This window comes from Sturnira hondurensis, unplaced genomic scaffold, assembly GCF_014824575.4.
Source record: "Sturnira hondurensis isolate 20B ecotype Veracruz unplaced genomic scaffold, ASM1482457v3 Scaffold0007406, whole genome shotgun sequence".
NCBI classification, from domain to species: Eukaryota; Metazoa; Chordata; class Mammalia; order Chiroptera; family Phyllostomidae; genus Sturnira; species Sturnira hondurensis.
The window spans coordinates 17604348-17630344 of NW_028080037.1; the positions used below are offsets into that span (position 1 = coordinate 17604348).

The 25997-nt window shown below is 50.9% G+C and overlaps 1 protein-coding gene across 1 annotated transcript in view; it reads left to right on the top strand.

Annotated features, from left to right (window-relative positions):
* SFI1 (SFI1 centrin binding protein) overlaps positions 1–25997 on the top strand; it is a 68094-nt gene that overhangs the window by 39760 nt on the left and 2337 nt on the right. Inside the window, 21 exon segments of the mRNA XM_037052566.1 lie at positions 5215–5371; positions 6653–6814; positions 8629–8699; positions 9722–9814; positions 11936–12033; positions 13276–13342; positions 14388–14518; positions 17121–17202; positions 17521–17699; positions 18512–18587; positions 19123–19218; positions 19694–19770; positions 20048–20150; positions 21257–21353; positions 22657–22817; positions 23253–23327; positions 24068–24142; positions 24296–24472; positions 24547–24809; positions 25457–25561; positions 25695–25926. Of these exon segments, the coding sequence (XP_036908461.1) occupies positions 5215–5371; positions 6653–6814; positions 8629–8699; positions 9722–9814; positions 11936–12033; positions 13276–13342; positions 14388–14518; positions 17121–17202; positions 17521–17699; positions 18512–18587; positions 19123–19218; positions 19694–19770; positions 20048–20150; positions 21257–21353; positions 22657–22817; positions 23253–23327; positions 24068–24142; positions 24296–24472; positions 24547–24809; positions 25457–25561; positions 25695–25926 (2577 nt within the window).

Genomic DNA, 25997 nt, shown 5'->3' on the forward strand with positions numbered 1-25997 from the left:
TCCCACTGAAAGGAACCGAAGATTTTTTTTTTTGAGAAATGGTTGATTCCAGGTCTGTAGCTGGAAATAGATATCATAAGACTAGGGCACAGATTTTCAACCTTTTTCATCTCATGGCACACAAACTAAAATTCTGTGGCACACCCCCAAAATATATTTTTTTGCCAATCTCACAAAATATTGGATTGCTTTACAAAAAGTATAATAGCCATTACGTATTCTTTTTGCTCCAAAATGACTTTTTAAAAAAAATCAGGTGCTTATATTTGTATATAAGGATTTCTGTACCAAGAATTAACCAATCAGATGTAACCTTATTACGTGATGTGACCAATAAGATGCAGCTCTATTCCGTGACCTTAAATATTTATGGTTCAAGACAGAGCATTCACACTGGAAGGCTATCATTGTGTTGGCTATTATCACTTTTTTATTTGCCAGTCTAAGGGAAAAGAGGTCAGTGCCCCTGACTAAATAGTCAGGTGTTGCATGTTTTAAAAATTCTTGCAGCACACTGGTTGAAAATCACTGGCTTAGGGTACGGTGTGCCGCAAAGTGAGCAAATGAACGAAGGTTGATAGGGTTGTGTTAGGACTCCGTAGGCTTAAGCTAGACCCATGTGAGCATCAAAAAGAATAATGACTACAGTGGATTGAAAAACACATCAAATATATAAAAGTAATGCATTCATAATGAGAAGTAAAAAGGAACTCATTGGTCACAATGTAGGTCAGGGCGTTAGCTCAATTCCTTGAAAATTAATGAAGGTAAAAAGCATTTATCCTTCCTTTCCTGTACAAACCAACCTCTGAGAAACCAGAAGGTTAATGAGAGACGAGGGTTCTTTGCAGATTTGCGGTTAATGAATGCAGGAGCACTGGAGTTAGAAAGTCACTGTTTGCTACTCCTAGTGAGAAAATGGGTGTAGGCAGCCAGCACCAGGTGAAAAGGCGATGGGGAAATATAACGGACGGATCAGAGTGATGCCATCTGAAGCCACTGAACAGTCTGGCACTGATGAAACTATGGTGGGCCTCGCGGTGCAGTGCGATGGGGAAGGCCTAGTACCACTCGAGAACTGTTCTAGTCTAAAAATTGTAACATGACTCCAGTGATCGGTCCGTAGGAAATTCAGGGATCAGAGGAATGAGTTTAAGCCACCTTGAGGAAACAGCCCAATTTCTCTGACATTTTATAGGGTAAACATAAGAATTGAAAGTTACACTAAATGAAATAAGGACAAATCTGCAGAGAACCAACAGTGAAGGGAAGGAAACCAGGATTCAGATCAACAATTTGGAACATAAGGAAGAAATAAACATTCAACCACAGCAGAAAGAAGAACCAAGAATTTAAAAAAATAAGGATAGTGTATAAGAACCCTCTGGGACATCTCACAAGTGCCAACATCTAAATCAAGAGGTGCCAGAAGGAGAACAGGAAGAGCAAGAAATTGAAAACTTATCTGAAAAAATAATGAAAGAAAATTGCCCTAATTTGGCAAAGGAAATAGACATACAAGTCCAGGAAGCACAGAGTCCCAAACAAGTTAGACCCAAAGAGGACCACACCAAGATACATCATAATTAAAATGGCAAAGGTAAAAGATAAAGAGAGAATCTTAAAAACAGTGAGAGAAAAGCAGAGAGTTACTACAAAGGAGTTCCTATAAGACTATCAGCTAATTTCTCAAAAGAAACTTTGTAGGCAAGAAGGGACTCGCAAGAAGTATTCAAAATGATGAAAAGCGAAGACCTACAACCTGGATTACTCTATCCAGCGAAGCTATCATTTAGGATGGAAGAGCAGACACAGTGCTTCCCAGACAAGGTAAAGCTAAAAAAGTTCACCATCACCAAGCCATTATTACCAGAAATGTTAAATCGACTTATTTAAGAAAAGAAGATCAAAACTATGAACATTAAAAGGCAAAACAAATCCACAGCTTCAACAACTAAATCTTTAAAAAAAACCAAACAACAAAAAACCTGAGCAAACAACCAGAACAGGAACAGAATCATAGAGATGGAGATCATTTGGAGGGTTATCAGCAGGGAGGGAGTTGGGGAAGAGTGGGGGAAAGGGTGCAGGGATTAACAAGCGTAGTTGGTAGATACAAAATAGAAAGGGGGATATGAAAAATAGTATAGGAGATGGAGAAGCCAAAGAACTTATAGGCATGACCCATGAACATGAACTAAAGGGAGGGATTGGAGGAGGGAATGGGGTACTGGGCAGAGGGGGGCAAAGCGGGAAAAAGTGGGACAACTGAATAACATAATCAATAAAAATATAATAAAAATTTTGTATATTTCTTGGGAAAAAAATACCTGGCTGGTGTAGCTCAGTGGATTGAGCACAGGCCTGTGAACCACACGATCGCAGTTCGATTCCCAGTCAGGGCACATGCCTGGGTTGCAGGCCAGTTCCCAGTGGGGGACTCACGAGAGGCAACAATACATTGATGTTTCTCTCCTCTCCTTCCCTTCCTCTCTAAAGATAAATAAATTAAATCTTTAAAAAAAATTGATTTGTTCCAGCATCAAATGCCCTAAAATGACTGAGAATGTTCTGTAATTATCTACAGGATTCACTAATGCTAAATAATTATCACTAAATTCAATATTAAAAAAAAAGAAAATAGACTCTAGAAGATCACGCGTAAAAGCAGGGGCCACAGTGAGGAAGCTATTATCAAATTCCTGGTGAGGTTGTGGACAAGGATGATAGCACGTTGGTGTTGGATTCCGGGTATGTTTTGAAGACATTGCCATCAGGATTTGCTAATGGATAGATAAGATGTGAAGTTTCAGAGAGAGTCCCAGGAACTGAACAGTGGAGTTGCCATTCACTGAAATGGGGGCAGATGGAGGGAGAAGCAGGCTTGTGGGGAAGCATTAGGAACAGCTACATTTTCAGCTCCATGTCTTCAGCCTGGTAGGCTTTCTGCATATCCAGAAGGAGATGTCAAGAAGGCGGTTGGATAGATGTGTGGAGTATTGAGGACAGGTCCAACCTGAGATGTAAATCTGGGAGCCCTGGGCATGCAGATGGTAATTAAAGCCACGAGAGACTGGGCGAAAGCACAAAGGGAGTGAGTAGCTAGTGGAGAGGTTCCAGGACTGAGCCTGCGAGACGGGATCAGCAGCAGCTGGAGCAGAGAGAGACGCGTGGTGTCCTGGGAGCCAGGTGAAGGAAGGTGTGGTAGCAGCTGTGTCAGATGCTTCTGGCCCTTCAGGGAGGGTGAGGACTGATACTTGGCCTTTGGATTGAGAAATTTAAAGATCATCGATTGCTTCATAAGAGCAGTTTCAGTGAGCCTGCTGGGGAGAAGTTCAAGGAAGCCTGCCTGGGAGAAGAGAAATTACAGACAGACAGCTTTTTTGAGGAGTTTGGAAAGGAAGGGAAAGAAATTGAGGGTTAGTTGGCCGGCAAAGTGTGGCTGGTATGTGTTGACTGGTTTGAGAATTAACTGATTTATTCCTTTTTAGAAGCATTTCTGTGACAGTAATCTCCTCCACCTACCACGTTTTATTTTTGACAAATACTAAGTCACAGAAAAGATGGATATTGTATACAGTTCACTAGTGTAACCACTGTTTACATCTTACCACATTTGCTTTCTCTGAGTACCTCAATATATTTTCTGAGCCACTTTAAAGTTGCAGACATAAAATTTAAATACTTTAGCTTCTATCTCCTAAAAATAAGGACATTTTCCTATTAACTGTAATATCATATCTAAGAAATTTAATATTGATATGATAACATCTAAAATACAGTTTATATTCAAACTGTATCTTGTTGCTATTTTAGTGTCAAGTCCAGGTCCAGTGACGGGTTCCCCATTGCTTTCGGCCGTCATATCCCAGAAGGGACGTGTATATTTTTTTAGGAGGGAGACATAGCAGCACATTCGTGTGCCGATTTAAAAAATCTAGTAGAGCGTGGAACTAGATAATGCTGAAGCGGGGGCAGTTGCCAGAGTGATAAACTTAAGGAGAGAGAAGCCCTGGCTGGTGTAGCTCAGTGGACTGAGCGTGGGCCTGCGAACCACACGATTGCGGTTCCATTCCCAGTCAGGGCACATGCCTGGGTTGCGGGCCAGTTCCGAGCAGGGGACCCACGAGAGGCAACCATACATTGATATTTCTCTCCCTCTCTCCTTCCCTTCCTCTCTAAAGATAAATAAATAAAATCTTTTTAAAAAAAGAAGAGAGAGCAGATGGGATGTATCCTTAGTGGGGGGATGACCTTTGATGGGAGCACGGACAGTTTGTCAGGAGTAACAGGAGAGAAGGCAAAGCCTGTGGGCAGATGGGTAGAGAGAGTCGGGGGAGCTTGAGAAAATTCTTTTGTGATTGCTTTTGTTTTCTTGGTGAAATAGGAAGAATGGTATTCAGCTGAGAGGAAAGAAAGGCGAAGAGGTGTGACAGGTTTAAGAAGGTATGAAGGTGTCGTCTGAGACGGCCCTCTTCAAGCTAGGGCATGCGCGTCCCTGAGCGTGCATGAAGATTTTTCTCAAGTGTGTGCATTTATGGACATTCTTCAGGGAGTCATTTCGTAGACTTCAGCTTCTGCAGATGCACTTCCAGGAAACTAGTGGGTCTTAGGAAGGGCCTCTTGACAATAGGTTCCTCTCACTTTGGAAAAAAAGGCAGGCTCTCACCTGTGCCAGATCTGAATTATATCACCCTTGGATTGTCCCTGCTGCTTGTCTGCTTATTGGTCTTTTTTAATTTTTAAAATGTATTTATTGATTTTAGAGAGAGAGAGAAACATCAATTTGTTGCCGAGTTTTTCCACCTGTCTTTTTACTCACCTGTCCCCTGGTACGTGCCTGACCAGGGACCAAACTGGCAACCTTGGGGAGTCGGAACGATGTGCCAGCGAACTGAGCTACCTGTTCAGGGCTGCTCATGGACTTTATTGTTCCTCTTTATTTTTGTTCTTAATCCAGGGAAAAAACTTACTTTCTGGAAGCAGGATGCCCTTCTTCAATATCCTTTCACCCCAGATTCCCACAGCTTATCATGCCACTTCCTTGTGTCTGGTTTTCACCTTTCCCCTGTCTGAGCGTGTGTGTGAGTGAGCGTGTGTGTGAGTGTGTGAGTGTGTGAGCGTGTGTGTGAGTGTGTTTCTGTTCTCCCCACCTGTACTTCCCCTCTGCTTTCCTGCCTCCCCTGTGAGTGTTGTCTTTCCTGTGTCCTTCAGGCTTGGTCGCGGTGGCAGGAACGGCTCCTGCATGTCCAGAGGGAGAGACAGAAGGCGGTCTCTGCAGTGAAGCACCATCAGCACTGGCAAAAGTTGAGATCCCTGAAGGCCTGGCTTGAATTCCTGCAGGTCCGGAGGGCAAAGAGACAGCGGGAAGGTGAGCAGGGAGTCCCGGGATCAGCAGGCAGAGGGCTGGGTCACAGTTTCCGCTCTCCTTCTGCCAGTGGTGCTAGTTTATTAAGGAGAGAGATAATGACACTATGCCACGAATTTTGGTAAAAGGAGATTGAGGAGGAAAATCCATCATCCTCAATTCACATTTATTTTCTTCTATGCATACATTTTATTCAGTGGGGTTTTAATTATCCTATAACTACTGTGTTATTATGATTAATATGATGTATGTAATTTTGCCTGTCGCTTTTTTCCATACAACCAACCAACACTTTCCTATGTCTTTAAGTATTCTTCACTGATGTTATTTTTTAATGGTAATAGGATGGCTTACCTTAATCTACTAGCCATTTTCTGTTGATAGATATTTGGATTGTCTCTGTTTGTCCCCAGTTATGTGAGTGTGTATGATTTATGATGTTTTTTAAACACTCTTCAAATGGTGTACTTCCCAGTGAGAGTTCAGAAGTCATAATGTGTAGTTCACGATCATCAGTAATGTCTGTACTTTCGTTCCTTGGCCTGTGCAAAAGTGACTCAGCCTCTGCGCTAGATGCTGGGTTGGGCCTTCCAGCTTTTACCGAGCACTCTCTGCAGAAATCTCTAGACTGCCAAAGCTGTCTCTTGGGAGAGTTTGAATGTGCCCATTTGAGACTAGTGACAGGAGACCACTGCCTGGTTGCCCAAGCCCGAACGGGAGGGCGGTCAGCTGTTAGGAACGATGAGCTGCAGACTGATGTCCCTCCAGTTACAGCATTTGACTTTCAGGACCGACTCCCTTTCATTTCCTGGACTTCAGCTCATTGGGCCATTAGCTAATCAGTGTTAAAGGCAGATGAAGCTGGCAGCCTGCATCGGCCTGACTGAAAGCGCAAAAAAGCCTTGTCGGAACTGTGTGTCATTGACTCAGTCCCTAAAGTCCTGTCTGGGAGACCTCAGCAGAGAGGCAAAAACAAGACAGAACCTTTGAAAGCAGCAGTCACCGTTCTTACTCATCAGTAGTAACTATGAGCCTCAGCTCTTTGATTTGATAGCATCTTCTTCCCTAAAATTCCAGACCTTTTCTCTTGGAGAGAAGAGATGTAGCTAAGGGGTTCCTAATAACCTTCCCATGTTTAGAAAACATTTATTCTAGAGTTCCTTGTGAGAGCAGCCTCGAGTCCCTGCTGTCTGCCAGTAGTGGGGCTCACCTTGTCTTTAAAGATGCCTCCAGTTCATTGCTCAACGAGGGGTGTCAGAACTTAAGTTATTTTCTCTGTGGCAGAGCTGGCTGAGCGATTCCACCAAGTCACTGTTCTTCAGACACACTTCTGTGATTGGCAGCGGGCCTGGCGGCGGAGGGAGAGTTTGCATGCTCACCACGCGCGGGTGGAGGCGCTGGCCGGAAGGATGGTGCTGCGTCGGGCCTTCACTCACTGGAAGCACTGTATCCTTGCCAGCCTCCCAGCCTGTCTGCCCCCTCAGCTAGGACAGCGTGAGCTCAGCATCCTATAAAACAAGAATCAGGAGATACGTAGGACACAATTACTGAATAGTTTAATAGTGCTGATCTCTCTGGATTTCTTTTAAGGTTTTTTGATTGGGAATATTCATACAAAACAGTATGTATAGCATATTTATAGTTTAAAGAATAGTAAATGAAAACCTGTGTACCCACCACTCAACTTAAAAAATAGAACATTGCTAGCTCTCGTCTGCTCCTCTCTGCCTGCATTCCCTTCCCCCGCCTCCTCCTCCTCGGAGCTAATTCTACTGTCCTGAATCTTAGGTTAAAATTTTGTAGCCTTTCTCTCCAGTAGGTGGTGGAAATAGCCATAGCCATTTCTGTCTCAGAAATTTGTTTTATTTCATGTCCGTTGTAGAAAGCCCTCTGTTCTTGGTGGATCTATCATCATGATCATAGCTTCCGTTCATTGAGCTTTTACTGTGTGCGGGCGCTCTACATTGTCCCCGTAATCTTCATAGCAGTCTTGGGGAGTGGGCATCACTGCACTCACTTTACAGACGAGGAAGCATTCAGGGGAGTGATTTCCAAACTCACAGTAAGACATTGGCAGAGCCGGGATTTTTAAAGCCCTGGCCTTTGGGTCCAGCACACGCCGCCCCTGCCACAGCATGTGCCCAGGGGTGAGAGTTCAGGCTGCCTGGGATGTACATCCACACACTTGGTTGCTTATCAAACTCTTGTTTTGTTCTCAACTCCTGCTTGAGTTCTGGAACAGGCGGACACTCGAAGACTAACAGTTGTTCATTGTCTGGTGGGAGCAAGAGACATGAAAATGAATCTTTGCAGTGTGACGTGAGATGTGCTGTGAGAAAGGTTTACATCAAGTCCTGGGAGAGCTGCAGTGGTGATTCAGCCAAGGAGATGTTTGAGCCGAACCGAAGTCTTGGGGGGTGACAACTTCGCCCAGCAGAGAAGTCGGGGGGTGTTTCCGGTGGGAGGAGAGGCGCTCACACAGGCATCGATGAGGGGGAGCCTTCAGGGTGGGTGACAGGATCGTAGTGAGCTGTGGGGGGTGGATGGCGGTGGGGTGGTGCAGGTGGATGCTGACTGGGGACCCCTTGTGGGCCGTGATCAGGAGTTTGGGCTTTCTCTTGGCAGCACTGGGGAGCCTCTGGAATTATTTGAGAAGGGGTACAGCGGGTTTATACGTTGGAAGGGCAAAGCTGGATTAGGGGAGCAAAGCTAGCGCAGGGACACGAGTTATATGAGGTGGCTGTCTTACCAGTCTGTGTGAGGAACCAGTCCGATGCACTGCAGGGTGTTGGGGGTGGGGACAGAGGAGCAGGAGAGATTTAGGGAGAGCAGATGCACTTGGCAACTGAGTAGATGGCAGGAGTGGGAGGAGAAAAGCTTTGAAAGTAACTCCAAGGTTTTTAGCTGAAACATCTGACTGGATTGTGATGCCAGAACAGAGAACGCAGGAGAGAGAAGTTCTGCGTTAGAGACACCGGTTTGGAAATACTTTCCGCTGTTGTTGGTGGTTTCTCTCGGCCAGTCTTTGCTTCTCATGAAAGGGGCATCAGAGGAGAGAAAGGGGAGGCCCGCTGTTTGAGAAGTAACTCACATGGAATCCCTTCGCCCAGGCATCCTTGGGTCATCAGGAGGAGACGGGGACATCAGCCTGTCTGCATGTCCCCTGCTCCCCTGCAGCCAGCACCCTTCAGACGGGTCACTAGGATTGTGCCGTGTGGGGGTGGCAACCCTGTTGAGACCAGAGGCCTTAACTCCTGCAGACGTGCTGCTGTGTGCAGAAGCTGCTGCCCGGTGGGAGATGGCGGAGGAGCACTGCAGGCGCTGCTTGCTGGTAAGTGCGTCAGCCCTGCTCAGGCACCCTCTCTGGGGGTTCCGCCCCGCATCACGCTCTTCCAGGGCCCCTGGTCCTGTGGTGCGCTTCAGTCCTTCATGCGAAGCTGTCCTTTGTGGTGGGTGTCCCTATCGTCGTTTTGGATCAGAGATGGTAACGGTGTGGGGTCAGAGGAGGCGGGGGCTATAAGGGAATCTTGGAGATGGTCTAGTCCTGTTTGGATCAGAGATGGTAACGGTGTGGGGTCAGAGGAGGCGGGGGCTATAAGGGAATCTTGGAGATGGTCTAGTCCTGAGGATTTTTACCTGGCGGGCCCCCCGTTTTAGTGGTGGAAGCCTAGTGTGTGAAGTTGATCGGAGCAGCAGTGCCGCGGATGAAGCGAGGTCCGGGGAGCAGTACTGTTCTCTCCCCAGCCCTCACCGTGGCTTCTAGCGGCCTGTGGAGTTCCCCAGAGCAGAGCGGGAGAACCCCTGATCGCTTCACTTCCGTCTCCGCAAACTGAAGCCTGGGCCCTGGCCACGAGTGAGGCGTTGATGGAGTTGGATCCCAGGACGTATGTCCTGATTCCGCCTCAACCCCCTACTCACCGTGGATTCCTTCTCTTCCTTCTATTCCTGCAAAACACTGCATTTATAATTGTGCAAGTATGCACGTTGACCCCACATGGTTAAAAAAAACAAAACATCATAGGCTACAAGTCTGTCTCCTTTGTGAGAGGCGAGCTGATGTTGTTGACCTTCGTCTGTAGTGTTCCCGTCTGGGTCAGAGGGACGCGGCCTGGTCAGGATGCGTTTGTTCCCATGCATCACCATGGACAGCGGGGAGTGGGTCACAGCTATTTTATTAAATGCCTCCTGTGAGGCCTGGCTTGTGTCAGGCTCCCGTTGAGACTCAAAGCAGAGAAACACTCTTGGGGACAGGGGAACAGCTGTGACCAGCTGTGACTGAGCTTCTTATCACTGCTTTTATCATTACAGGCAATTTTGATTTGTGACCCGTCGTGTCCTTTCTTCTTTTCACAGCACTTTGGCTTTAGAGCCCTAAGAGACAATGTGACCCGTGCCCACCTGCAGCGAATAAGAAGGAATCTCGCTCACCAGCAGCATGATGTCATAGTGAGGGTCTCCTTCTGTATCACGGGGGCCTCTCCTGATGGCCACTGTCTTTTCAACCTTTGTACTTGCAGATTTGTCCCCTGACCTGTAGACTCTGCAACTGTGGTGCCTGTTTTCTTCAGTAGTCTATGCCAGCCATTAGAGAAACCTTTGTCATTGCCTTGTTTAATCCCATTTTTTATCTGTTTGCTAAGAATATTAGTACTTGAATCAGAGGTCAGGGACTGTGGACGCTGACCCTGACCCAGGGAAGGGTGTTTAAGCCTGCCCTCTAGGGGGCTTTGGTGGTGTCTGTGCCCTCAGTCTGTTCCCTGCAGGGGCTGGTTTGCCCAAGGGCAACAGGCATTCCATCTCTTCTTGTAGATTGTGATTCTAGGTGCACAGAGATGGTGTTTACTTGTTTTGTTGTTAATTATGAAAACATTTAAATGTATAGAAAAATAGGAACACTAGTGTAATAAGCAGATATATATAATACCATCTAAATTTAACAATTGGTAATATTTGCTATATCTACCTCCTTTTTTTCTTTTTTTTTAAAAAGATTGTATTTATTTATTTTTAGAGAGGGGAAGAGAAGGAGAAAGAGAAATAGCAATGTGTGGTTGCTTCTTGCATGCCCCCTCCTGGGGACCTCGCCCAAAACCCAGGCCTGTGCCCTCACTGGGAATTGAACTGGCGACCCTTTGGTTCACAGCTCACACTCAATCCACTGAGCCACACCAGCCAGGGCAACCTCCTTTTTTTTCTGAATCATTTCAAAATAAATAGACATCATGACACTTTCCATCCAAACACTCAGCATGTATCCATGCATCGCCCCAAAAGAATGTTTTCTTATGTAACCCATGAGCATTATGATGCCTAGCAAAGTGAACAGCATTTCCCTATTACTCAGTGCCCAGCCCGTATTCATTTCCTTCAAAATGTCTTTATAACTGTTTTTACTTTTTTCAATTAAGGACTGATTATTCACTACATTTGGTTGTCTCTTAATAACAATCTCCTCCCCTCCTTACTTCTTTTGTTTAACATGTTTATTTTTTAAACTGTGGTAAAATGCACACAATAAAACTTATTGTCTTAATCACCTTTTCTTTATTTTTTTAAAGATTTTATTTATTTATCTTTAGAGGGGAAGGGAAGGAGAGAGGGAGAGAAATATCAGTGTATGGTTGCCTCTCGTGCGTCCCCTGCTGGGAACTGGCCTGCAACCCAGGCATGTGCCCTGACTGGGAATCAAACCATGGTTGTTTGGTTAGCAGGCCCATGCCCAATCCACTGAGCTACACCAGCCTGGGCATCTTAACCATTTTTAAGTGTACCGTTCAATGTCATTAAGCACATTCAAGTCGCTGTGCAACCATCACCACCCTCCATCTCCAGGACTTTTTCCATTTTGCAAAACTGGAACTCGGCACCATTGAACAGCAACTGCCATTCTCCTCCCCGCACCCCCTCACAGCCACTGTTCTCCTTTCCGTTTCTGTGGATGTGACTTCTCTAGGTGCCTCAGATTTACAGTATCAGCCCTTTTGTGACTGGCTCACTTCACTTAGCTCAGGGTACACTTTTTTTGTGTGACATTGACTTTTTGAAAAGGAAGGCCAGTTATTTTGTACAGTTTTCTATATTCTAAATTTACCTGTTTGTTTCCTTTTGATGTCATTTGATTTTCCTTTGTTCTGTGTAACTGCTATACCTTCACTTAGCTCAGGGTACACTTGATCTAACTAGACGTTAGATCTAAGGGCTGGATTAGATTGAAGTTTCACATTTTTTGGCGAGACTACTCCACAGTAGTCACAGTCCTATGTGACAGGCTTACTTTTAGTTTCTGCAAGGGCATTGTCTCCCACAAGGCCCATATTCGAAGAAAGAGCTTCTGATTTCCATAGACTGGAAGAGCCTTTGTTTTGCTTTTCGTGTTGGCCCAGAATAGCTCCACGTAGCTTCTCCATAATCATTCTGCAAGTCCGTTACCTGTTGGGTGCTCCAAACTGAGGTAATTCCCGCTTCGGAGGACCTCACAATCTTTTGATGCAGGAATTTCCTAACTAATAGGTTAAGAGAGATCAGTTGGCCTTAATAAATTTCCACTTCCTTCCTGTTTTGTTTCAGCTGCTACGCAGGTTCTGGAACCTCTGGCAGTCTCAGATTGAGCAGAGGGAGGAAAGAAAGCAGCTGCCCTTCCTGCGAGCCGCCTGGGACCACTACAGGTGGGGGCTGGGGCCTTCTCCGTGGGCTCCCCAGGGACCCCCTGTGGCGCACTCACTGTTCTCCGAGTGACCACTTACCCTTCCGTGTGTTGCGGCAGCAGGTTCAGGAAGGCCCTGCTATACCCCAGTTGTTCCTAAGCTTGCGTTTCCCTTTTGGCTGATCAGAGGATAAGGCAGAATGGGAGCATTCGTACTGGCTCTCGGCCACCGTGGTTTGAAGTGTGTGCTTGCTAGCTCACTGCTTCAGTCCTTCCAGCTTTAGTAACCTTCACATCGTAGAATTCATGCATTAATGCTGTTCAGGAGAAGGCTTGGGCCGGGTGAATATTTGTGGCTTGGTCTTGAGCCATGCAGAGGGTGTCCTCAGTTTTTTTAGAGTTAATCGTTGAGTTAAAATAAATATATGAGTGCACCGCATATCCATGAGGAAAAGTCAGTATATAGGAAGAAAGGCAGAGAGTTAAATGAAAGCTACCTGGGTCCCTTCCCCCAGCCCCTTAGTCTTACTCTTCAGAGGTGAGCACTATTCACTACAGCCCGCTACCTAAAAAAAGTCAGTTTAATGCACCTACTTTGCATATTTGGAAGTTTAATTTTGGAACATTTTTTAATAAGTCAGAATCTCTATGTTTAACAGATTCAGTTTGGAGTTATCAGGGTGTATTATTATTCTAAGTCCTGGTTTACAAAACTGCATGTGGTTCTCATTCTTTTTTTTTATTTTTAAAGATTTTATTTATTTATCTTTAGAAAGGAAGGGAAGGAGAGAAGGAGAGAAATACCAATGAATGGTTGCCTCTCATGAGTCCCCTGCTGGGAACTGGCCTGCAACCCAGGCATGTGCCCTGACTGGGAATCAAACCACGATTCTTTGGTTCGCAGGCCTGAGCTCAATCCACTGAGCTACACCAGCCAGGGCTGGTTCTCATTCTTGAAACCACTGTGTGAAGGGAGCACAGTGGTCGTAAATGAGCCTCAGAGCTCAGCCTTAAAACAAGAAGGGTATCTGGGGGGGCTTCATGCCATTCCCTTAGTTCCACACATGCCGCACTTGGTGGTCTAGTTAGGTTCACAAGAAAGTTGGTATCATTTTGGGGCAAGCCACAGTCCGAAATCAGGGTTGTCTTTAACACTCAAATGTAATCACATCTAAATTTACCTGCCTCAGAGACAAAATAAAAATTTAAAGACAAACCTGGAAGTGGGATGGGCAGTGCCTTGGCATTCTGTGTTGTATTTCAGAAGAACATTGCTGCGCAGGTGTCTCCGGCGGTGGCTGCAGCACACTCAGAAGAGGCAGTACAAGCAGGTAAGGAGCACTTCGTAGCAGGCGCCTCTGCCGGCTTACATTCTTGGATCCATTTGCTTCGGAAAAAAGTTCTTGGAAAAGGCCTGTGCCAAGAGGTCTTGGTGCTCAGATTTGGAAGAGAGGGTGCCATGAAAACTGGAAGGTGTTTCCCCCAGTGCTCTCTAGTGATGTCAGAAAGTCTGCATCATTCCCACTCCCTCATCTGCTTTGAAAATGTGGGTGTTCTCTGAGAGCGATGTGCTCTCAGTGGCCGTTCATTCCATGTACATTTTTACTCAAATTCCTTTATTATATGAGTTAGCTACCCATCTCCCAGTGGGACCTTCAAAAAATACTGGGAAAAGTGCAGAACATAAGTGCCATGTCCCTGTGTTAAACAGTGGGGTACCCACAGTGGGCAGGGGAGGTGGAGGTCAGGCTGATGGATTAGCGAAGGCAGAGTGAGAAAGACGGGTTCTGTTCCCTTTAAGAAGGACTCGTTGAGCAGCCACTGTGCCTCAGACACTGTGCTAGGCACTGAGGACACAGCAGAGAGCTCTCACAGGGCTTGTAATTTAGCCCCGGGGTCTTGCAGGCCGGCTCCAGTGGTGCGTGGCTGTCTAGTGCTGAACCCAGAAGGATTTCGAGGCCACATTCAGGCTCAGGGGAACTGGTGTTGTCCACATGGGCATTTCAGTGCCAGGTGGCGCTGTGCGTGCCTCTCTCTGGCCACACCTGGCCATTCAACAGGGCGACCCCGGCCAAACCTGTCCCTGTTATTTCGTATGCCCTCTTAATGGGTATGAACAGTTAGGCCATAGGTGAAAGACTTAGATACATATAAATATATGTATAGACACATAAATATACAAAGAGATTATATACATTAATCTACTTTTAAGTGAACAGAGATGAATCCCCTATCATGTTAGCAGAGATGAAAAATGATTTAAACTTCTTCTCCATTTTGTGTAGGAAGCAAACCTCCTTCAAGGGGTGATCTGGAAATGTTGTTTTCTTTTTTAATGTAAAGTACACATAATGGTCATTGACTGTGTTACCTTAGCTGTTACAGGCCCGAGCAGTTAGTCACTTCCAGCAGAGAGCCCTGCCCGCGGCCTTCCAGGCATGGAGGAGACTCTGGCAGTGGCACCATCAAGAAAGTGTCCTTAATGCGAGAGCAGCGCGCTTTCACAGGTACACGGCGGGGGCCGGCGTCTGGGGTCTAATTTTCCACCCACACAGCCATTTGCTTTGTCTTTCAGCCTCCCAGGCCTGTAGGCCCAAGTTTTCCTATAATGTGCCTGCATTGATTCCATGTAGCAGGAAGACAGCCAGTATTTTCCCCTGGGAAAACTTTTGTCCATTTTTATTGCAAATGCTTTCAAAACAGCCTGGGTTTTATGCCCCTTCCATCATTTTAAGCCACAGTGAGCTCCATTAAAGCTGCCCATTAGCTCTCTGGATCAATGTGGTCAGACCTTGCGTTGCTCCGGCAGGCGTTCTGGAGTGTGATTTCCGTGAAACGTTTTGTTCCTGTTCTGCTAGATTTGGTTTTTTGAAGTCGTGAAATTAGGACAGACAAGGAGCCGAGCTTTGTCTTTTTAGCTGCCAGTGGGGCAGAGATGTACGTGGAATGTAATGAAATGATTCATCGCTAACTTTGTATCTGCCACTATGCTAGGCCTGATGTGATGGGAGAGAGGAAACAAATAGACAGATGCTTTGGCCTATGACATCACCATCTTCCTCAATAATTCCCTTCTGCCAGCAGTCCTGAGAGAACAGGTTCAAAGCGATGCATGGCTCGCTCATGTAATACAAACAGTAATTAGCAGAGCCAGGGTTGAAATTCAGAGCTCCTTGATTCTAAAGTCCAAGGAGCAGGAGGAAGATCTTTTTAATGGCTTCGTGGGAAATAAGGCTGTCCCACAAGAAGCAGTTGAACAAGTCAGGAGAACAGATCCTTGTGTCCTCAGTTAAGTCAGCCCCAAGGTCTAGAGCTCAGAGCTAGTGCGGAGGCTGCAGCCTGGGGGAGGCCTGGCTGTGAGCCGAGGGGGTCAGGGTGGGTGGCGGAGTGGGCAGGATGAGGAGGACCAGGCGGTGGGGGGGGGGGGGGGGCGTTGCCTGATCCTATAGGTAATGGACAGATGTTTGTGGGGATCGAACCCATAACCTCGGCGTATCGGGATGCTGCTCCAACCAGCTGAGCTACCCCGCCAGGGTGTATCTGGCTTCTTTTAAAGTTCAGTGGATGCTGCTCCAACCAGCTGAGCTACCCCGCCAGGGTGTATCTGGCTTCTTTTAAAGTTCAGTGGAATGTGTTTGAGATTGAGCCATGTTGCATGTTATCAGCAGTTCAGTCTTTTATTGCTGAGTAGTATTCTGTGGTATGAATGTCGGATAATATTTTGATCCATTTAAAATAGGAGTTGTTTCCCGGGTCGAGGCCGTGACAAATAAAGCTGTTGTGAACATTTGTGTTTGTGGACTGTTCTTTCATTGGGTAGAGATACCTAGCATTTGCTTATAGGTGGTCACGTCACTTTATGTTCCCATCAGAAAATATGAAAATTCCAGTCGCTCCACACCCTCTCCAACATTTGGTTTTGACAGGCCCTCTAACTTAGCTGTTCTGGTGGGCATGGGGTGCTCATTTCCCCGAGGACTGATGATGTGAGCATCATCAAAGCCCGATCAGCTGGGAACAAAAGCCAGTTGTTCCACCAACAGGAGGAACATCGGAGGAGCTCCGAGTGCTGCTCGACCAGAGGGAGAGGAGTCTGCGAGGTCTGGGTCCCCTCTGAAGGATTCTGAGGGGGGCCAGAGAGAAACGGATTGGTTTGGGGCTGGTTGCTGTTTCTGAGGCAGGGTTAGGAGGGACGAGAAGCCAGGATCCCCTCACCGGGAGTCCTGTCATGAGCATCCTCGGGAATAAATGGAAGTAGCGGAGCTCCTCTGGGGAGTTGTGACTCCCTGTGGCGTTCCAGCTGCTGCAGCTGCTGGGTGACCGAGGGGGACGTTGTCCCCCGGCAGCTGCTTTACCTGTGTCTGTCCTGCCGTCGGACTGAGTGGCGCAGTGGCTCAGGTTTTGACTCTCTGTCTTTTATCATGTGTTTATTGACTGTTGGTTTATCTTTTGTGAAGTGCCTGTTGAAGTCTTTTCTCTGGCTTTTAAAACATTGGGTTATGTGTCTTTTTATTATTATTGATATATAGTTCTTCATATATTCTGGATACAAGTCCAATTTCAGATATATATAGGTACTGAAAATCTCATCTTCTAGTATATGGCTTGCCTTTTCATTTTCTAACAGTGTTTTGTGTGTGTGTGTGGTACTAAACCTATCTCCCTGTCCACCTCCCCTGGGTCGCGGGTTTTACATGCCGCCTCCTGGGTGGCCTCAGACCTTCTTGGTCAGCCCTGGGGGCCAGGCATCTGTTTCAAGCCATTTGTCCCAAGGAGTTGTGACCTGGCTGGTCAGCATGGACTGGGACAGCTCTCACTGGAATCGTTGGTCACTGTTGGCAATTCAGCGTGGAGTTGCAGAAGAAAAGGGTCTCAGAGTCAGGGTCTTTTCTGAATGTGTGCCTGGCTGACACCAGAGATACTTGGAAAGTATTGTGTTGTTTGTGGGGTTTTTTGACCACTGTTTTCTGCTTTCCTTTTCTTCCCCTTTTCTTTCTCCCTCTCTAAGTTTATTTTTCTCTTAATAGCACAGTGTAAAAGGAAAAATCCGCTTGGAACTTTTCATTCTTTTTTAGTTTAATTTTAAGTGCTATTATTATTATTTTATAGGGAGACATTAGAGAAGCAAGTATTTGCTATTTGGTGGCAGAAGATGTTTCGGCATCAAGAAAACCGCTTGGCAGAGAGAATAGTAAGTGGTTTTCCCTGAGGAGGTGCTGGGGACAGGCAGGACCCGTTTCAGGCTTTTGCATTCACTGCCTCCCCGTCAGGACACCACCTGGAGCCCAGACCCTCACTGGGGACAGCCTGCCTGGGACGCACAAGAAGGGCCAGGGTCTGGGGTGTCTGTGTCCTTTGCATAGTGGCTTCTAGGCCAGGGCAGCTGGCTCCCGAATGTCTCCCGAATGTCCGTTCTTTTGTATTGCTCATTGTTTGTAGCCTCTAGATTCTTCTGGCTTCCATGTCCCCTCCCACTTGACCCATTCGGTGTTTTCCCATCCTGCGGCAGGCCATCCTTCATGCCGAACGGCAGCTTCTGTGGCGGTCCTGGGTCACATGGTGGCAGCAGGCGGCAGCACATCGCCAGGAGCGGCAGCGGCAAGCAGTGGCCTGGGCCCACCACCGCCGGGGGAGGCTCCGGAAGGCCTTTTCCACGTGGAGGCAGAGAGCCCGAGGGCTCAGAGCAGAGTGAGTGGGCGCTTCTGCCTCCAGAGCTTTTCCCGTCTCAGACTGGCTTTGGTCAGAGTGGCAGCACTGTCAGGTCTGAGTGTCAGGTCTGAGTGCCTGGCCAGAAGGTCGTGTTAGCTTGGACTCTGGTCTTAAGTTCTGGAAATTTCAGTCCTAAGCAGTCCATGTGAAACCAAGGCCGTGGCAAGAGGATCCTGGAATGTGACGGGGACAAACATGCCTGTGGATCCAGAGTCCTGTCCCTGGGCTGCACCCTGCCGCTGCTCGGGGCCCATGCAGAGTGACTGTGGCCAAGGAATAGACTAATGGGCTTGCTGACCATACACTAACAGACTAATAGTCAGACTAATAGCTGACCCCCCTCCTCAGGAGCCTCAGCTGTGGCCAGTGGGCACAGTGTGGCAGTTTTCACCACAGCATTTGGTTAGTGGGGCAGGACAGGCAGCGTTCCCACTGCACTGTCCTGCTTGGTGCCTTTCTGCATCCACTTTGTGGATGTGTGCTGGGAGGTCTCCCCACCTCTCGGGCTCTGGCCACATGTAACCTGCACAGTCACCTGCACGTGAACAGGCTTTGGTGGTACTTGAAGCCCCGTGAGGCAGGCTGTGAAAACTTGATTACACGTGCACTTTCCCGGGTGGACAGCCCATATCCTCTGGCGGCTGTTCAGAGTGGATCTTGACTCTCTTCCAGATTTAAGAACCACTAGGCAGGAGCCAGGGACGGTGAGGTGGCGCCCCCCGCCCCCCGCAGGGCCTCAGCCAGCGCTGGGCTGCGTGGGCTGCAGCCCTGAGCTCTGACTCCCCCCACAGGAAGAAGGGCGTGGTGCTGGCTGCAGAGTTCCACTCGGCACGGCTCCTGCACTGGGCCTGGAACAGGTGGATGGAGGTGAGGCTTGGCACAGGTGCCACCCACATGTGGCTTGTGGACAGGTGGAGCTGTGTGTCAGTGTGACTCAGCAGCCATATGGGCTGCTCCCCGGTCCCTCAGAAACCACCTGCCCCAGAGCGCAGGGAAGAGGCCAGGCAGCAGATGAAGAACGTTGGCCTAGTTTCATGAGACGGTTGGCTCAACTGTCTTGTTCTGTTTTGGGCTAGGCTGTTCTAATCTGAACTTACTGAATCTGAAAGTCCTGGTCTGGCCACTACTCTGGTCCCCACCCTACTGTGGCCACTATTCCTGATCCCCACCCTACTCTGAGCAAAGATGTCTGTGCTGACATTGCTGGAGCATTTATCCTAAGTCGGGCACTGGCCCCCTGTAATTGCAACCCCTCCCCCAAAGGTACCTATTTGTAGGTGAGGAAGCCAGGCTCCCAGGTTTTGATCCTCACCCAAGCTCATCCAAACTGCATGTAAAATGGAGGCCAAGCCAAGCCTGTCCTTCCCGGCCCTCCGTGGCCGGCTCTCTCCTCTGCCTGCAGTGTCTGGCCCTGCGGGGCGCTGAGCGGCAGAAGCTGATGCGAGCAGACCTGCACCACCAGCACACCTTGCAGCACAGGGTGCTGCAGACCTGGGGGGTAGGAGCTGCTGCCTCTCCTCATGGGCTTGCCTTTGGGGGAGGGGGATGCTGAAGACTGTCTCCCTTCTTGGTTCTTCCTGCCCTGCTCACAAAAGAGTAATCCCACCATCCTCAGAACAAGCGCCCTGGACAGTGGGTCTTCCAGCCACAGGGCTAAGTTCTCCACACTTGCTTGGAGAATGCAAACAAGAAAAGTAAAAACAAACACTGTCTGGGCACCCCAGCCTTACTCTCAAAGTGGCCCCTGGTCCAGCAGTCCAGGGTGTGACTTAGGAGGTGAGGACTTAGTGAGACGGTCCCCTCCCTGTTGTGTGGGTGGTCTCCTGGCCCCAGGGTGGTCTCCTGGCCTGGGGCCTTTGGCCTCCCCCCCACCCTCTAGTGAGTGCTGTTAGCATCAAAGGCCCTGCCGAGACCCTCTGAGGCCTGCCTGGGAATAGCACCCGGGGGTGGCCTCCAGTCCTGGTCTCCTACAGACTTACCAGAGCCGGGTGCGGAGCATCCTACAAGAGGTGGCGGCCAGGGAGAGCCAGCACAAGAGGCAGCTGTTGTGGTGAGTCTCCCAGCATCTCCTGGGCCCAGCATGAGGATTGGGGAGCAGCTCCAGACCCAGGCAGGATGGGGACTTTGTCCAGGGCCAGCACCAGACGGGCCTGGCTGCAACCGAGAGCTGCATGTCCACGTCGGTGTAAACATCGGTGAAAGGGATGCTCTGCAGCACAGCGCATCCTCGATCCAGGAGAGCCCGAAGAACCAGCAGTGGTTCCCAGAAGCCTCGGGCGCTCTCTACACACCGGTGTCACCCCCTGTCCTGGCCTGTGTACCCGCAGGAATGTGTTCCATCGCTGGAGGGAGAACACCATAGCCCGCGTGGATGAAGCTAAGAAAACCTCTCGAGCAAGAGCTCACTATAGAAGGACCCTGTGTTTCAAGGTGAGGCCTGGGGAGGCCAGCCGGTCACCCAGGAGGGTTTGGGACTGTGCTCCTGCAGGGCGGTGGTGCGGGCGGTGGTGCCGGGGATGTGAGTGGGAACAAGGAACCTAGAGACGGGATGACTCCTCTGCCAGGTGAGCCGCTGGGTTTTATTTATTTTACTTAATTATGAACCAATATTTATGAAAGCAGAAGACAGCATGTAGTGAGTAGTTTGGGTCAGAGCCAGCATTTTGCACACATGGACTTTTCCACCGGGACAAGCCATTTAATCGCGTCTCCACGTGGGTCAGAAGAGGATGCTGGCCCCTGCTCATCAGCCTTGCAGGGTGTTGGGCCTCAGGACTTTCTGGAAAGCGTGGGGCATCCCATTTGGTCACTGTTGGTGCGAATTGGTGGGGTCTGGTCCCCATGTGCTGGGAGAGGGGAGGGGGTAGTAGGAGGTGGCCGCGGGAAGACAGATGGGACTCAAATGCAATGGCAGAGGTGGTCCCGGTACTCAGGGGTGCTGTGGCAGGTAGTGGCAGGTTGGAGCCTGGCTGGCAGGCGGGCCGGCCGCTCCCAACAACTTTGCAGTGTCTGGAGCGGAAGAGGGAGCACGCACGGCCGCCGGTGCCCAGTCTATCTGCAGGAAAGCGCCTCAGCCAGCGTGTGGTTCCCCTGCTCTGGGGGCAGGGTCAGGACTCTGCTCAGCTCCAGGGCTCAGAAGGGAGGTGGCCTTTCTGGGGTGAATGGAGTTTATGATGGTTTGGGGAGCAGGCACCAAGCAGGCATCCCCTGGCTGCTTGACTCCTTTTTAAAGTGTTGTCAGTGTGATTTCGTCAGTCTCACATACGAAAGACTGCGTGTAATGTGTAGTGTCTGTTTAACGAATACAGCAGAATGATGTCCAGTTCCTTCTGGTGGAAAAGGCCCATCACCTGAGCCACTGGGCTTCCTGTGAGGGGACGGGCCCTGCCTGCGAGTATGGCCTGCATGGGGGGTGCACGCTCCCAGGAATGCGTCTCAGCGCCGTGTGTTGCCACTTGGCCTCCTTCCCTGAAGGGCTGCCAGCAGAGCTGGGTGTCCCCAGGACTTCGGGACATGCTGTGGTCACTGCCCCTTAGGTCTTGGTCCGGTGGCGGGAGGCGGCGTCTGTGCAGATATACCGCCGACAGCAGGGGCACTGCGCCATCAGGGAGGCTCAGACGGTGCTGGACAGGGGTAAGTGGGGCCCTGGCAGCCGAGGAGAGGATTGTGAAGGGCCCAGGACTGTCAGGCTGCGCTGTTTGCTTCCCTTTAGTCTTTGACTCCTTCATGTGCATTAGTTTCCTGCTGCTGAGGGGACAAAGCACCACAGACCGGGAAGTTTAAAACATCAGAAAATTGTTCTCTCGGAGTTCTGGGGGCCATTCCAAGGTCAAGGTGCTGGCAGGACCATGCTCCCTCTGAAGGCTTAGGAAGAATCCTTCCTTGGCTATTCCGGCTTCTAGGGCTCACAGCGGTCCTTGCTGTTCCTTGACTTACGGACACACCAGGCCCTGGGACTGCCATGTCCACGAAGGATAGTACAAGGACCTTGGGAGACTTGAGACTGTGGTCTCAGCACATTGCAGACGCGCACTGGGTACCTGTGGGGCCATTTCTTGGCTCAACGAAGGCCTCTCTGTATAGGCACACCTTGGCAGTCCGAGTGTGGGGCTTGGGGGCCGGAGGAGGACCAACCAGGAGTGAGGTGTCATGGTTAAAACAGTGTTTACAAAGTGCAGGCAGGGGTCAAGTGCTGGCTCTGCCATCTGGGGCAAGTCCTCGGCTCTGAGCCTCAGTTTCTCCATCTGTAAAGTGGGGATATGCTGCCTGTCTCTTGGGGTTCCTATGAGGACCCAGTGAGACTGATGTATGTGTGCTCACAGCAGGGCCCGAGGGTGTCAGCGTTCAGTGCTAACGCTCGGCCTCTAGGTCGGGAGCGCTGCCCCGACCCCCAGCAGGCACTGGAGGGTACCCCATCTGGGCATCAGTGCTCCTCTCTCAGAGCCTAAGAAAAGGAAGAAATCCAGAGTAAAAAACAACCAAACAGAAAAGGGTTTCCTCCAGAGGGAACCTGGTGACACAGACACCAAATGCAGGATGCCGGCCCTGCCTGGCTCGGGCTGCTGGACTCTGAGCCGAGGTTTCCTCCCCGGCAAGACAAGGCCACGCCTCTCCCCCCGTCAGACCTCTGGGTCGCCCAGCAGCATCAGGCACTTACCTGAGGGACCCCGGCACACTGCGGTCCTTGTGGCTCTGGTGGACTCTCGGGCAGGTCACGACAGCAAGCACAGACCTGCTTCCAGTGCCCCGGGAGCTCACAGTTGCTAACGGTGGCCAGAGCTGTCCACAGAGGAAAATCCACGTGTGGTGGCCTCACTGGGTGTGGGCGGACACCCGACTTCCCCACACAGCCTTCGCCACTCTGCTCTCTAAACCCTGCCCCGACATAGTTCGTATAGATCCTACAAAAGAGCAAACTGACTCGGACCTGCCTTAGGCCGTCTCAGGACCTGGTTTCGGTGCTGGTGGGAGCGTGGCCGGAGGGCAGCCCAGCAGCGAGCCCAGCTGGAGAGAGCGGCGCAGCATTACCGTCGGCAGCTGCTGCTGCGGGGCCTGGCCTGCTGGAAGTTGCACCATCTGGGCTGTGTCAGGAAGAAGGTGAGGCAGGCAGCTGCTCCCCCAGCTCCCCTGTGTGGCGCAGCCGTCCAGGCCAGGAGACCACCTCCCGGGGGAAGAGGTCCTTCCTGCAGAACTCACAGCAGCCAGTGCGGATGCTGGGCAGCCTGGGGTCCTGTGGGCGCAAGGCTGCCCCAGCCTTTCTGGGATGCCTGGGGGGACGCCAGCCTCCGACTGGGTCTCCCGCTGGTGGATGATGGGTCAGCAGAGAAACCCTGTTTAGTCTGCGTCACGGCTTGTCAGGGCCAGAGGACCTGTGGAATCATCTAGAAGCCCCTGCCTGGTGCAGGAGGTCCCTGGCTTCACACAGGGCACCTGGTGATGGGAAGACCGTTCACTTGGGTGGGGAGGCTGTGGTCTGGGTGTGAGGCACCTGGTGACACTCAGGCTGCTCCCTCTGCGCCCATTCTCTCCCAGCTCCTGCAGAGGCAGAGCGCCCGACTCCTGGCCCAGACACTCAGCCGGTCTTGCTTCTGCCAGTGGAGACAGCAGGTGGGAGCTGTTGAGGAACCCCTTCCCCCAGGGCTTGTCCCACCACACGCCCCACCCCTCACCCCGGCATTTCTGGGCATTGCCAGCTTCCTTCCACCGGTGACTATATAAGGCCAAGTCACTTCAGGATCCTGTGTGTCACATTAAAAAATACATCAGTTCCTGGCTGGTGTGGCTCAGTCGGTTTGGTGTCATCGTGCAAAGCGAAAGGGTCACAGGTTTCATTCCGGGTCAGGGCACATGCCTGGGTTGGAGGCTTGGTCCCCAGGTGGGATGCACGCAGGGGGCGACTGATCAATGTTTCTCTCACATATCAATGTTTCTCTCCCTCTCCTTCTCCCTACCTTCCCCTCTCTAAAATAAATGAACAAAATCTTAAATAAAAAATACTTCAGGGTAAATGCAAAAATTAATGGGAGTTGCTTTTAAGTCTATGCAAGGCCTTGATAAAACGCCAGGCGGGACCGCATCCTGCTCAGCAAACCTTCACCTGCAGGGGTCCCTCTCGCTCCCCGGATTGCAATGTGGACGTGTCCCCAGCCTTTCTCTGGCCAGCCCAGCGTGCTGCCCCCAAGGATTCCCTCCCCTGGAGCCCTTTGCTTCTGTTCCTGCCAGAGGATCAGTCCCTGATCAAGCCCCTCAGGGCCTGGCAGAGAGGGGTCTGACAGTGACAGGGCCTTGTGGTCGGGGTTGCTTCCCTGAAGGTGGCTTTTCGGTAACCTCTCCTTTCTGGCCCACAGCTGGTGAACAGGAGGCAGGAGCAGCAGAGCACAGCCCGAGCCCTATGGTTCTGGGCCTTCTCACTGCAGGCAAAGGTACTGGGGGCTCCTCAGCCCACTGCCCCGCTGCTCCTGGGAGAGGACTGAGCCTCAGTGGAGGGCAGGGTGGGTTGCAGGCACAGCCCCTGGGGGAGCTTAAGCAGGGAGGGCCAGGCCTCCTCACGTTCTCCCACCCCAACCCCGCCGGAGGTGTGGGCTGCGTGGTGGGGATTTGTGCTGGAAAGGAGGAGGAAGAAGGCGAGGCTGGAGCGGGCAGTGCAGGCCTACCACCAGCAGCTCCTCCAGGAGGGCGTCACTTGCCTCCTGCGGTTTGCCGCCGGTGTGAAGACGCTCCGGCAGCAGCTGCATGCACAGCAGCAGGTGCAGGTAGGCCCAGGGTCCCCCGCCCTTCTAGGGGGGAGTGGGCAGGCCATGGCGGGATCTGATAGAGGTCGTTGCAGGCGGCCCACAGCCTCCACCGGGCAGTTCACCGCTGTGCCATGCTGTGGAAACAGAAGGTGCTGGGCCCAGGCAGGGCGCCTCAACCCCCCACGTCCACCGTGTCCAGCAGGAGGGTGACATTCAAGGGTCCCCTTCCCAACCACGTCGCTGCTGGTGCTGGGGATGCCGCCCTGGAAACCAAGAGGCCACGGGCTGCTCACAGGCTGCAGAGAGCTCTGGGTGGCCTGGCCCTAGATGCCGGGGAGCCCCAACTCCCAGAGCTGTGAGTAGCCATCCCTCAGGGCCATGGCTGAACTACTGGGAGTCCTCTCTCTAGTAGGACCTGTCCCTACAGACTGTCCCTCCCAAGCTCAGGGAGAGGACACAACACGAGGAAGAGCCGCCCTGCTGCCCCCAGACCTGCCAGTGTTCCTCTCCTCCCCTAACATCCAGGAAATAGGGCTCCCTCTTGGACACCCCACTTTTTACACCCTGGTCCCTGCCCCATCCCAGCAGACCGCTGATGCGGCTGTTTGCATTGAGTGCCCAGTGCTGAGCCTGGGGAAGGTCACCAGTGGGGAGGGGCACTGGCCGGGACCTTAGTCTTGCTGTATCTGCCTCATACCTTGACCCTGAGAGCTTGCTCCCCTGTGACATGGGACAAGCAACTGCATCATCGGGGTCACTGTAAAGCTCAAACGAGATGACATGGATGAGGCACCAGATTCGCCCCATTGGAATTGCTAGTTCTCCGTGGCTCAGGCCCACCCCACCTTACCTGCTGACCTTAGGCAAGGGCCCTTCCTTCTCTGGCCTTCAGTCTCCCTGTGGGACTGGAGGGGTTGGACCGGATGACTCCCTACCCCAGAGGTCTCGGCCCCCTGCAGCCCCTGGACAGCCTGGAAGGAACAGGCCCATGTTTCTTCCCAGCAATGCTGTCCGCTCGGCAAGGAAGCAGCCACGACGTCCAAACTTCTTGCTGGATCCCCTGCAGAGCCAGAGGCCCCTGGCTTACGGCACCCTTGGTGGGCAGGGGTAGGTCGTATAGCCCTGGGCCCCCAAAAGCCTATGGTACCTCGATTTGGGGCCTGAGGTGGATGCCCCCTTTCCTTCCAGCTCCTCAGGAGGGTACTGAGGCCTGACCCACTCCTGCTTTCCCCCTACTCAGGCCTGAGGTGCCAAGGGAGCAAGGCCTAGGCATGGCCCAGCCAGCAGCCCCTCCCCTGACGAGGCCCTTGCTGGAAAAGGCCCAGACAGTACTGGTCCAGAGCAGCTCCCTGCCTCAGCCTGGAACCCTGCCAGGCGGCCCTGGCCTGAAGCTGTCCCCCATGGTGAATATGGGCCCGGAGCTGCTGCCCCCGTCCTCCTTCATGCCACGTGGGGTGGAGGCACCCGCTAGGGTAAGTCCTCTCAGGTCACCTGGGGTCCCATTCTTTGGTCTGGTCTTCAGTGCTCTTTCTTGTGCCCTTGG